Raw genomic sequence first — 14,391 nt, 5'->3', positions numbered from 1 at the left:
TTGGTTTGACGTTGGACGTTTGATAGTCGGAATTTAGGGACATCTCCAAAGTTACATAGGTCACACATTAATATACACGTTTCTAACTTGCATTTAAAGAGATTGACCAACTGTAAAGTCTGCATGTGAGTCTCAGCTACAATGCACACCACTGCAATCCACTGTGTTTCGTTTGCCCATGATTATGTCATTTTTTGTCATCACATTTAGAGAATTATTGATGTGTTTTTTAGTATGCTTGGCTTTCTTGAGTAAACTATATTTACCATGGTTTATGTTTGTTAACAACTCATTTGGTTAGTAAAAACACACCGCCTGTTAAAGTTATTATTTTTTATTTCTAATAGTTTACAGTTATGTTTATCAAAATGTTACTATGACAAGGGCCCCCACAAAGGTTTGCTTAGGGCCCCCAGACATCGGTACTGACCACAGGAAACACCTGTGCCCACCGCGCTATCGCTCTGCTCGCAGGCAGGGGTCCGGTTTGTGACGTATTGTATTGTGCCTCGGTCCAGTCAAAACACACTGTGCTGGGACCGTTGTTTGTTGTTTATCTTGTGAAGTTTAACAATCCGATGTTGTTGCCGATGTTTGGATGTTGGGGGATATTAGGTGATGAACCAATTTTTTAAGAATATCATTTTAAACTGTGGATAACGGCACTCCAGAAAATATAAGTTTAGCAACAGACTAAATTATTGAATGAAATGATTAAAGGGATTGTTCAACCAAAATGAATCATTTACTCACCCCCATGTCTTCCAAACCTTTATGACGTTCTTCTGCACAACACAATAGAAGATATTTTGAAGCATGTTGGTATCCAAAAAAACATTGGCCCCATTGATCTCCATTGTATGGACAAAAACTACCCTGGCATTTCTCAAAATATCATCTTTTTTGTTACCACACCTTTAGACAGTTTTGTTGTGGCATGGTGTAAGTTAATAATTTATCATAATTTGACTTCAATAAACTTTACATATCATACATAAAGCAAAGTACTTAAAGTAACCTGCATTTTTATGTTTAAAGCAGAGATGGCGATAGAGAGGAAAAAGTTACAGATTTTAGACAACCAGTTAACTTGAAAGTTCAAGTTGAACTCCACCTACAAGTCGGACAAAACTGTCAGTGGGTTTGTGTCTGTGAAATAGATGCAGAAACTTTTCAATAAACCTCCGTTGACCTTTTGTTTTTATTAGAGACAGTCTGGTACCTGTATCATTTTATTGCACACAACCAAAATTCATTACCGTTTTCCAAACACTGCTGGGAAGTTCCGAGGATCTCTAAAGTGTTTCCCCCCATGCATTTTTGGGAACACAAACCAAAAGCTAAATTCTTTAAACGTTGCATCACTTTGCTCTCGGAGAATTTCTTGTTTGCGTCCGTTGTTTAGATCCTGAGTAGATTTCAAGCTGTGATATATCTATTAAAATGTTGGTGTGTTTTCAATTTATGTCACGTTAAAGAAAGAAGCCTGAAAAATTCCCAAAGTGAGGAAATCTCCCTAGTGCCCAATGAGCTAGGCGGGCGAAAATGTGCGGCTGAAATAATTGACACGTTACGCTCGCATCGGATTCGGGACATGCCGTTTTCCCCTTTCTCTGCATTTTTGACCTCTAGGAATTGTCAACAACTTAATAAATTATATCACAGCTCTGTCACTACGTTGCTCATTTGGCATTTTTAGAATACCTGCATCGCTAACCCCGATGACTGGTAAATTATAAGCATCCCTGTTGACCAACTAAAAATATCTGTCCCTAAAGTAAAACATATGTGTGGCATTGCATAACAATCCAAACAAAGTGTCCTTTCCATCTTTATTAAAAATATCAGATCAGTAATGTGAACATTGATGACCTCAGTTCTGGGGTCTAATTTGGGTACTCCGGCTAGGGTTTGTTTTTCAGAATGACTTGTATTTGCATCTGTATTTGCTGTTATTAGATGGGGCCAAGAAAACATTTTTTTCTTTGACCTTGAAGATGTTCTCAGGAAGTTTCATCGCAGGGGGTTTCCAGGTTTCTTTCAGCTTAACACATTCATGAAGAAGAATGGGGTCTCCATCTTGGCCCATCGGAGCATTTCCTACCATTGGTCGATGGCTGACCGTTGTCTAGGGGACAAAAATAGATTCTCCTGTGTGTGGATTGTTGTTTGGTCTGATAAAACTGTACAGTGTTGACTGAGGGCCATCCGCGCTGCTGACACTTCTTTCCTCTGTGTTACAGTTCACCTTCCTGAGAGACTTTCAGCTGTCATCCACATAGACCTGAAGGTTTTCACGGACCTGATTTATAGGACTTGTTTAGTTTTAATCTGTAACACCATTACATTTTTTTTAAGGTATTTATGAAAGCATTTTTCTCATGCGCAACAGGTTTCTTTTGTTGGTCGAAAAAGAATTACATCTAGGTAGAACATACTGTTTTACTCTATATCTGTGTCTGCAATTTATTTATTTTTTGCTTATGACTGCACTAGAATATGTTTCAGCTAGAGAAAACGGCTTTTCCAGTCTTGGTTCATCTATGGTTTTTTCTCATCTGCACAACAGCTTTGCAAGTCTTTCTTGCTGCTTTCACCTTTGGCTTAGTTACAGATGTTTTCAGTAAATTGCCTTGGAAAAATAAATATTGTGAAATATTGTAAGGGTAGGGCATTATTATGTTAGCAACATGTCAACGGCAAATTATATATACATTTATACATGGGTGTCGAAAAGACAAAAAATGTGGGTGTGTCCTCCCCCAGAAAAAAAATTATTGAATGCAAACGTCAATACTTTACAAGCAGCTTCAATTCACTAGCGTGAAAGACACATGACAAGCATTTTGCCGATCCGGCTATTCTACATTTTCACATCAAATATCAGATTTTACAAGCATTTATTTTCGACAAAATGTTGAAAATATGAAAAAAATTGTGTTTAATAATAAATGTATGGTAAGATTAGAGGAAGTAGGGATATCTTAATTGTCCCAATTGGCATCCATTTAATATTTTTTATAAATATAATCATTTGAACTCTATTATTGTTGTATAATGTACAACATTACTTTGTTTAACTTGCCGTGTCAATACCATAGACGTATACACATGGAAAGGTATACGTGATGTCACCCGTAGGTTAGTGCACTTTTGAAATAAAGCGAGCCAGTCGTCACCATCTTGGCAGGGTGTCACTGCGTGTCAATCCCGGTGTGTCATGACACATCCTGTCCCACTGTGAATTGTGTCCGCTTAGGACCCCGAGTAGCTAAAAGAAATTCTAATGGGTACATTAGTACTTTTTAGCGCCTGATTGCAATTCTCACAAAATTACATTACGATTTATGTCGCAAGTACTTCGTTAAAATCACCATTATTGTCTTTTTACTAAATGCTTCATATAATAGTACATAGATGAGGCTATGGATAGTGAAATCAAACAAATCTCGTTCTTACTTTTTTTGTTATTTACTATAAGTTAAGCAGATGTTGACCCAGAAGTACTGGTGAGTATGATACAACATGCTTCTTAAATTAAAAAAAAGACGCCAAAAAGCGTCTTAATTGTTTTTCGTAAACTTAAATTGTAACATGTTATTTTAAAGCTTTTATTTTACACAGTGTATTTATCGCTAGAAGCTAATGCAGCTTCTGTTAACCATACAACAATATATCGAGATAACAACTTTGTGATCAGGCATTACAGCTGCCTACTAGATTGGGTCCTAAGCTGACACAATTCACATGGGGGCAGAATTTTTTCATGAGACTGGATAATCGAAAATTGGCAAAGAGATGGGGACGTGGGTGGAGCTGAGGGTAGTAGTGGCTATAGGCTGTAGAGACAGCAACATCAATCCACCTGTCACTCAAGTGGCCATGCCCTTAATTATGCAGATTATTTAGAATTAAATTAGACTATATTTAGACTATAATTTAAACGGGGGAGGTATAAAAAAATTCACATCGCAATTGTCATGAAATTACATATATGGACCAAAATCCATTTCTTGTACCAGGCTGTGAACAAGCTTTTTTCTGCTCTAAATTTGGGAATTTTAACATGGGTCTCAATGAGATTCTCCTCTGTTTTGGAGCCAGTCTCTAGTGGCCAGTCAGTGAATCGCAGTTTGAGTAAATTCCGTGTTGGTTTCACAAGAGAGACGGGAATGTTGCTGCTTGGTCGAAACATAATGAAGTTTAATTTATGTGGACTCTGAATGAGCTGGTGGAATAGATATGAGGATCAGCAGAGTGAAAGTCAAGGCTGTTGCTTAAAAGCGGAATGGAGTTTAAGTAATAAGGCATTCCTCAAGTGAAATGGGTTTTACTGATATCGTTCTGAAATGTGAACGACATATGCGCTAAATTAAAGACTGTAAAAGTGAGTGGGACCAATATCATTGTTTAAAAAGTGGGTGTGTCCAACGGCCATGCGTTTACATGTATGAAGCGACTTGCATTACATACTACTTACTGTTTAACTCTAATGTTATCTATTGTCAACATAGAAACATTTCCAATATTAAATCAAAGAGTTGATTTCTAAAAGTCCTGTTTTATTTTGCGTATAATAACACTGATCTCTGTCTGTGAATCATCATAGAGTTTTAATAGACGCCATCTTGACAGTAATTGTTTTCAATGCGCCCAGCTGCTGCTTGTTTGGGGTTTTATTCTCTTACGTGCAGTAATACACGCAAACACACCGGATTAAATCTACAGAAAACAAACAGGTGTGAGAAATTGAAGCGTAGAAAAACAGACATTTAAACTGGAAGTCGTTCATCATTTTTACTTAAAGTTGAAGTTAATTTGAGGATCAAATGAATGCAGAGGCTGTTGGTGATAAAAGTTGAGCCTAAGACATTGTTTTTTGGGCAAAAAAGTAGTTGTATTTTAAGAATGTATTAGGATCAACAACAAAAACACTGTTAGTAACATAAACCAAACGCTTTAAGTAAAAGTAAATAAAATTTATAATGTGTTATTAAAATATAAAAAAAAAAAAATGAGTGCAGTGACAGATGATGTAGTACGTTTTGCATAGAGACTAAATGATGGTCACCTGAATTACCTGAATTACAGATATATTGTCTTCCAGAAATTGCACAAAGATTAAAGAAACAGTCTTAAAATGTGCTCAGAATGACCACCTACTGTTATATATTGCACGGTTAGCATAACTGGCAGCCGTACCAATGCTGGAATACAAGTATGCTGTAAAACTATATGTACTGTAACTTATAAACTCTTCTGGCTCTGCTACACAACCAACAGCGAGCAGCTCTTTCTTTGTCCTCTAACTGGGGCAGCTAGCCGATGCCTTTTATGGCGTCGTCAAACAGAGAAGCAAGTAACGGAACACAGCACAAGACAGATGAGGATCTGACATCGTCTTTCTGCCCTCCCTACTTCACCACTGAACCGATTCTTAACAGGTCAAGCCGCAGATCTTGTGTCTGTTCGCGATGTGGACGTGCCACTCATTTCTGGCTTGATAGGGAGCTCTGGCTGACGGGCGGGGAGTGTAACCAAGAGACTTGTGACATCACGGCGTTACAACACTACTGAGTTCCACTGTCACTTGACTCGGGGTAATTTTAGAAGAAGGTCTGTCCTCGCTGTGGTATGACTCGGCTGTTGGACCATGGCTGGAGAGCACGCGCAGATTTGGACACAATAAAAGTCCTCTCACATGACTCAACATTTATGTTTTCCCATGGCTGTTGCTTTACTGTGACACGTTCTGTGCCTATCAAGAATTTCAGACTTACGTTTTGAAAATGCTTTCAGAGATTAGCGGTTCGCATATGAATCGAGATGTATGTGAAATTCATAGACTAGTAATCATCTGATAAATCACTTCAATTTAACTTGTGTTGCTGTGTTAAAAATCTTCTTGTGGCCATCCACCAATCCTGGTTTTCTTCCTCTGGTCCACTCCAGCATGTCAAGCTTAAGCTAATATTTACCGGTGAAGAGCACCCCCCATGAGACCGTAAACTCAGAGTGATATGTGAGGATTTATTTTACCGCAGTTGTTGTATGTCTGGGTGTTCTTTCCAAACTCAGCACGTGCAGAACACTTCAGACTGAGGTTTGGGTTTTGTAGTGTTTGAGTTATCGCCAGACCCAAGACTCCGAGAGCCAGTTGCCACTCGAATCATAACAGACTTTGGGACAATGGGGTATTGATAAAGCTCAAGCGTAATAATACACAACCACTTTTCCAGTTATGAACCTTTCAGGTCTGAATTTATTTAAATGTGAATGAAAATAAAGCTGGGGGGTTGGTTTATTATTAGTTTGATTTGAGTTATATTTCCATTTATTTTTAACTTGGGATCTTAGTTTAGTTTAATTTTACACTCTGTGATTGTTTATTTCAATATTTTTTCTTCTGTAATTCTATACTTTTTTACACCATTTAATTTTAGAACCGTCTAGTACAATCTCTATATAGTGGCGTTTCTATGTTTAATGATTTCTATTTTTTCATGTTTAATTATGTAAAATCTTATACAATTTTGATGAGAGTAATGCTCTTTTTAATGAGCAATCTGGAGATTTTAGCAATATCTAGTGGTGAGGTTACAAATTACAACCAACGGCTCACTCCCACCCCTACCTTTTGAGGCGCTACGATGGCGGACACAGGACCAAGATGTTGTCACATTTATGCTTCTTTTGAGAAGGACATAACGCATTTACGAAATGCGCTCTCAAGAGCTCTCTATGCTACTGTAGAAACAACATGGTTAATTCCATGTAGGGGGACCTGCGGTGTATGTAGACAGAAATAAGGGAATAAAAAAACATAAGGCCATTCCAGCGTTATGGACGTGACATTTTGCGTTATTGACGTGACATAAAATTGCTCAGAGAATGAATTTGTTATGATTATATCGAACCATCTGTTTATATTTTTCTGAACCCTTGTTGATAGAGTCAAAAAATAAAAGATGTCACTATGAAAAAAATATATTAAAAAAAAGTTCAATAATGTGGATGTGACAAAAAAGGATGCGGTTTTTGGGAGACGATAAACTTTGTAGGATTTCTATAAATAAGATGCTCAATCCTGAAGCAATAATAGCCAATGAATGGAGAAGGGATGCCTCTTTATAGAACATAAAATAATTACTTTATATTCATTTTCATGTTTCTGTATGAACTATCGCTTATTGCTTCTTAACTCTTTGTAAGTCGCTTTAGATAAAAGCGTCTGCTAAATGTCTAAATGTAAATGTTAATGTGTCCATTTATGAGGAATATGTAGCGTTATGGACTATGAAAAATCCTGCACTTATAATAAAACAAATGCTTTACAAATTTGAAGAGAGATCTCACATGGGTTTTTGAACAACCAAATGTTAAAATCTGTGCTGTTACCATAGTAAGAATCGCTGGCGAAAACATAACTTTTGTGGTATGGTTGACATTTTCAAGGAATTGCCCATAACACTTCATTATGTAAAGTCTTTATACACCCCTGAAGACATAGTTATGTATATTATATTGCAGTTATGTCAATAGATCATCCAAAACATTACACATAGCACCTTTAATGTGAAAGTAATAACCAAGCTAATTTTGTGCCCTTTTTTAGTTGGGAATTTTTTTATTTATTATCTGATTTCATTGTTTTATTTTTTACACCTTCTCTCACAGCCTTTCTCATTTTGAATCCAATATGGCGCCATAACTCTATATGGACTGAAGTCCACAATGGGACAGTTTGACATTGCTGTCCCACATCATCAGCCCACGTACGCACTCTGATTGTTTATCTGGTGTTGGCTGGATATTTATCGCATACTTTGAATATTTTTATATTTTTCTGTAATTTTCCTGGACGCTGTCCCAATCTGACAAGGGAAAGAAGCATCCCACTCTTCCGTCTTCGCTTGCATGCGTTCCAGATTTCCTGCCTTCTATTGTGGCTGCAGCGGGATGGTAACATCCTGGTTCAAGCCCTGAGGTCAAACCAGCACACTCTGTATCTCTCTCTCTCCTTTCTATCTCTCAGTCTCCGTGTCCCTCTCTCCTGTTCCTTGTCCTGTAAACCTTAATCATCTCTTTCCACACACTATTTATCGCTTTTCCGTAGCTTTCTTTCGGAAGCCGTTAACACCTACTATGGTCACTTGACCAGATGATGACTAAGGATGACTAGTAACATTTTTCAGTTGGGAACACAATTCGTAAAGGTTCAGTGTGTAATCTTTTGGAGGATCTTTTAACAGAAATCCAATATAATATACATGTGTATAAGGACCATACATAACGAAGCATTATGTTTTTATTACCTAAGAATGAGGTATTTTTTATCTACATACACCTCGGGTCCCCTTACATGGAATTCGCCATGTTGTTTCTACAGTAGCACAGTTAAACATTGCCATTTGCGTTAATACCTATTCGTTTTCTACGCTGTATAGTATTCCCTGTATTTTTCTTCTCTTTTCCTGGCGTTCTTCTGTTGTGTTGTGGCATCTCTCTCCTTCTGCTCCACTGCTTGCCATCCAATCTCACTGCATTTGCCAAGACAGCAGCCTAACAGCAGGTTTCCTCTGCAGAAATACCTTTTTATGTGTCACTTTTATATATTTTTATAGTAATAATTCGGGACATAACAATATTATAGATATCGTGGAATAGCAATATCAAAATTGTCTCAATGCTATCATGGTCACATGACTGTATGAAATGATAGGTCTTCCTGGCCAAACATAAAAAAGTTAGAAAAAACAATTGATTTTACCTTTGACAAGGTCCATCTGGTGCAATTATTTTATTTTATAAAAGGGATTTTTAGGTAATTTGACCCATCTCATTCTACCTCTAAGCAACAGAACTGTTATTAATGAAAACATGTTTTCACACAAGTTTTCTTAATGGTTTTCTGTAACAATATCCATCACACTTACAGTTAGCCTGCAAATACATTCTCCAGATTTGTTTTGAATTGGATCTTTTTGTGTAAGCGAGAGGAGATGGTTTGGAACGGGCACTGAAGGAAAGAACTCAGTGGTGTTTCCAGTCCTCTGATGATAGGATGTACTAGCTGAAGTGGCACATCCTGCACACGATCACACACCGTTGCCCTGTTAGTACTGACGTATTGCATCAGCCTCATACCGCATTTCTTGTAAACCTTCTGAAAACATTGCCAGGTGTTCTAAATGATTTTCAACAACCTCAAATTCCTGCATGCAATGATGTCACTTACTGTAGTAATCCAAACGCACCGGTCACTTTTGTTCTCTGATTTGATGTTCTGGTAATGTCAAAGTACAGTCAAATCTCATGTTTGTTTTTCTTTTGTGTTTTGCCAGTTTTGCCAGCCTGGTGGATGGAGGCTGTCTCGCGAGAGGAAGCCCCCAACCTTCTTCACAGTGGTGCTGACAGACATTGATTCAGAACGACACTACTGCTCCTGTCTGACGTTCTTTGAGGCAGAGGTCAATTTGCAGGTGAAAATGAGGCCATATTTTCATTTCAAGCTCTTGTCAGGGGTCCCGACTGCTCATATGATGGAACTGTGTTTTTTCTCACTGCTGCTAGTTTTTTTTACCTGAAAATCTGTGATTGAGACAGTAAAGCACAGACAACGCACTTTGTTGGACGGTCCCAAATTAAACCTAATACTGAATAAAAGTGGCCCGTGGGGCCTCTGAAATTCTGGACAATAACATCACTAATGGCCGTCTCTGATGTGTCCATCTACATGTTAAACATCAGTGTGAAGTCTTAGGCTTGTCGAAGCAGTTCATCCGGTTCAAATTTATGCCATTTTTTATTCACATTGAACTTTTTAAACTTGGTTCAGTTCACGCAAATTATTTATTTATTTTAAGACTTTTGACATAGTTTTTCTTGCAGATGTGAGCCAAATTATTTTTTGCCGTGGCCCATGTTAATTTTTCAACTATATCTTCTAAACATCTTGACAAAAATCACCAGGGCTATCAGAGAAGACGTGCCAAATTGAATCCAATTCTGCTCGCAGGGGAGGCTAAAAACGGATAATCTCAAAGCATTTGATTTGAACGAGGAAGTAAAAATTCGGCACACTATAATATTAAAATGTCAGATAAACAGAAATGATTGCCAGCAGCCAATAAAACGTTATCAGCCATACATAATTTATTACAGAGGGCCATACGACAGAATCAAAATAACATTCTTCAAGCCTCCTAACATCTTTATTTATCATTAGACGACGACTGTATCCACAGCACCCATTCTGCCAATTTTACAATTGGCTTCTTCTCTTTCCTTCATCTGCCTGGACATTTGTATTGTTTTTTTTATTGTATTTATATGAAGGTTTCCCTGTCATCTCTTCTGACATCATATAACAAAGTGTAACAGTCATGGATTTATGGAGCATCCTGAAACCAGGTCATACAGCTCATCGTTGTAGTATGAGTATATATTTCATCAGATCAAGTATCTGTCTGATAGCACCACAAATCAATAAAATAAGCACAGCTGTTTAACCCGGCTGAGCCAAAAGCAATTGACTTTCCAATGGTTTTATTTGGGCACTGAAGGTGTGTAGCCCATATTGTTTTCATTGGCCTTCTTGTTATTCAACTTTCTCTGGCTTTGACTTCATGAACCGTTTTAAGTGAAGTTGAGAAATTTGGCACATTTGATTGTCTGGGTAAGGATAGCCCCCGACCTATTTTAGGGTCTGCTATTTAAACTCTCCAAAAACACCAACATTAGAGTGTCACAATATGCTGACTGGTATTGTTGTGATAATAAAAACCATGATAATTAGTTAAAAATACAATGGTTACAAATGCTCTTCATCTCCCTACACTTGTGATTCATTGACCATAAGAAAAGAGAAAACACAATGAACTAAATTAGAGATGACTGATTAAAAGCATAATAAAAAAGACTTTTCCAATAGATATTGTGATAATATTGTGATGAGTTATTTTGCTCATGATAATCGTGTAGTGAAACTTTCATATAGTGATCCTATTCTCTTCTGACATCTAGTCAGATTCTGCTCACAAATAAAATAACAATGAAACGCAGCTACACCAGCAGAGAGGACAAAAGATTGTTGCCAAGTCCCTGCTTTCCCCCCACACTGATCCCACCTCTGCTCCTACAGCAGCAGCGCCTCTCTCTCCTGCCAGTCACAGCACTCTCCCGGCCACGAGCAATGATAATGGGCCGGTGAGTATTTCTCCATGAACAACGACAACACAGTTATCATGACTGACGATCTAAACATCTGTCAAACAAAGAGTGCTGTGCGCGGTGTAGGAGAGGGCCAGCTCAAAGTTAGAAAGCTTGTTTGACTCTGCTGCGCAGACCGATGGGCACATAAAGACATAATATAATAACGTCAGTATAGTGCTAACGATTCGTATTTTACGCACTAGTACAGAAATTTGCTCACATTTATATGCATGAAAGGTCATAATCCACAAAAAACGCATGGAGTGATGGCACACTTTGTATAAAGTAATCCCAGATGTAATTTTTTTTCATTTGTGAATTTAATATTTCAGTTTTGTTTAATTAGTGAGTATCTATTTTTATTAAGCTTAGTTTTCCCCTGTCACTTTGACTGGGGGTGAAAAGTTGTGTGCTTTAAGGAGGAAGAAAAATAAGGTAAAATGTAGTAAAATGGCGTCAAGTTGGGGCCCCCATGCATGAATTTGCCTAGGGCCCCCAAATCACTAAATCCGCCCCTGATCCTCATGTCAGATTTGCCTAAAAAGTTTTTCAAATTGTTAAAGACTATTTCTCAGCGGCCTCATTTTATTCCAAGCAGTTATTTTTTTCATGTCTTATCTTCAATAGGTAGAACTTTGATATGGTGTGACGCAGTTGATAAAAATCTAGTTTTGTAACACAAAGGCTGTAGGTGTTAAACCCCACATATGGTGTTTCCAAACTTGTGCTTAGTGCGTTGTGCTGCTTGTGGTTCCATTTGTCCTCTTTGCACTTTGTTAATGTTTTTATGTGTGTTTTTTGTCCCCCGTCGAATCCTTTTCATCTCAGTAATCTGTGCCATGTGAATGGTTGTGTAAAGTGCATAAAGGATTTTAAAGTCTCAAAAATGATATTTGGAGTCCAGCTCAGTCGACTGTAGACAAATGAAACACTGATTTGGTGTTGATTGATGCCCTCAAAAGAAGAGTGGATATTGAGTGATGTGGTCTCCGCAGCTTTAAATCATTTAGGATGTTGCAACAGGCTCCTTTAAAATGCCCAAGCCAGACGGTCAACAACATTTATTTGGACAGCTTTAGTTTTCATGTGTTTATGCCACTTTTAAGCCTCCCTAATGTCCTCTAGATAGTGTGTTGTCAGTGTTTTACCTGTGGAAGTGATGAACACTTCCTACTAATGAAAATGTCCTGGACATTCCACATATAATGACTTTTAACCTATTGCACTTCTCCGGATGTGTTGGTCATGGTGACAAACAAATTAAGCATTTTGATGCTGTGAATCACATTCATTCCATAAGCAGACCTCTGACTGTTTAACAGCCTGGAAGGGTAATTGGGTTTCCTTTGCAGATCACAATAAATCAGCCAGTCTGCCACAGGCATCTACACCATTTACTGGACCAGATACAAATAAACCGACTCATGACTGGCAAAGAATGCACAAATGGTTTATAAAAGCAGCAGACTTCTTTGCATTTAGACAACACTGGTGGTTCCAGAATGTTATAAAACTGTTTGGCAAGAACATCTACGTACATGTCACAGTCGTTGAGCTACGATGACCTCCAGCTGTTGGATGCTGCTGGTATGCTATCTGGCCTTTTGGAGTCAAATCTCTCTCTTTCTGATTCTTTGTCTCTTGTACTCAGTGGAAGACTGATAATCTACTTTATTTATATTGTGGCCTGTGCCAAGCCCTGTGGGACAAGGCCACCCATGAAGAGCACTTCATAGTGTCTTGATGCACATTGAGACTCATTGCCTCGCTGTCTCCAGACCTTTCGATCAATCTGCTTTTGTCTGCTTTATACTGTTTGTCTGTCATACACTTATCTGACATCTTTAATCTTCTGCTCCTTTAATTTATAGCCGATCATATCATTATGCTGTGGATCTTGATTTTTTTCTTCCATGGATTAAAGTGGTAAAAAGTAGATGGTTGTTGACCTGTCTAATGTCTCTTATGTCCTCTCCTGTTACTATGAACATTTGATGTCCATGCTCTTACAACCTAAGTTTGTTTTGCAGTTTCAAGACTTCATTAAAAAAAATCATAGCATTATAATTTTTTGTTTTAATCAAATACATTTGGATAGAAATGTCTGTTTATAAAGGTCTTCAAAATGAAAAAATTTAGAAGTAGCCCAATAACCTGCTTAAAGGGATAGTTTGACTAAAAATAAAACAATCATCATTTATTCACCTTCATGTCATTCAAAACCTCAAGACTCTTTTTTTCCCCTTGGAACACAGATTAAGATATTTTTGAGAAATGTCTCAGTGTTTTTATCCATAGATGGAAGTCAATGGGGGTCAATGTTGTCTGGTGACCAGCTTTCTTCAAAATATCTTCTTTTGTGTTCCGCAGAAGAAAGAAAGTCAAACAGGATTGGAATGACAAAAGAGTGAATAAACAATGAAAGAATTTTCGGTAAAACTTTACTTAAAGCACATACTGTATGTATAATGCATTATAAAAGTCTTTTTAATGTATTAATTATGCCTTGTAATGCACCTTATAATGCATTGTAATGTCTCATGAATAATTGTGACTACAGTTAAAAGATTATAACACTAATCAGTTCATTGTTACACTTTGCATTTTTAATTGGGTTATAATTCTTTACAGCAACATTTATGCCCAATTTCAGAGACAAGGTTTAAGACTAGTCCCAGACTAAAATTAAAGTTTAAGCTGTTTTAACTGAAAATAACTTGCCCGAACATGTCTTAAAACATGTCATTGCCATTGCCATTGTTTGTTTCAAGATGCACACCAGTGATGTTTTTATGTAAGGCGTTTTATTCAAAGCCACTTAAATATCCTAATTTAACTAATGCACAGTCCTGGATTGAAGTTTAAAATTAAGATTCAAGATTCTTTTTAAATATTGACCGTGAAACCGCTGGCCTTAATGTATTACATCACACATTATGAACAATTATAATGCATCACAACCCTTTATAATGCATCACGCATAAAGTCTTTAAGTAAAGTGTTACCTTTTTCATTTTTTAGTGAACTATCCCTTTAAGTACCCATTGAAGTAAAGTGTGAGACCCCTGGCTGAGAATCACTTTTTTAGACAATTTAGTTTTCTGTATTCTCCTGTGGCTAGGCATCTTCAGTATATTGTGGTCTTGAAACTCCATCATCTCTTCATTCCACATCGCA

General features: G+C 37.4%; 1 protein-coding gene across 4 annotated transcripts in view; it reads left to right on the top strand.

Moving 5' to 3' along the window:
* sbf2 (SET binding factor 2) overlaps positions 1–14,391 on the top strand; it is a 110,548-nt gene that overhangs the window by 22,827 nt on the left and 73,330 nt on the right. For all 4 annotated transcript variants that reach the window (XM_056745715.1, XM_056745733.1, XM_056745724.1 and 1 more), the window contains exon 3: positions 9,345–9,482. In XM_056745715.1, coding sequence (XP_056601693.1) covers positions 9,345–9,482 — 138 coding nt within the window. The remainder of the gene's footprint in view (positions 1–9,344; positions 9,483–14,391) is intronic.

Source organism: Triplophysa dalaica, chromosome 1 (genome assembly GCF_015846415.1).
Source record: "Triplophysa dalaica isolate WHDGS20190420 chromosome 1, ASM1584641v1, whole genome shotgun sequence".
In the NCBI taxonomy this organism is placed as follows: Eukaryota; Metazoa; Chordata; class Actinopteri; order Cypriniformes; family Nemacheilidae; genus Triplophysa; species Triplophysa dalaica.
Note: the sequence above shows the minus strand (reverse complement) of the source record. Positions and strands in the feature narration are given on the sequence as shown.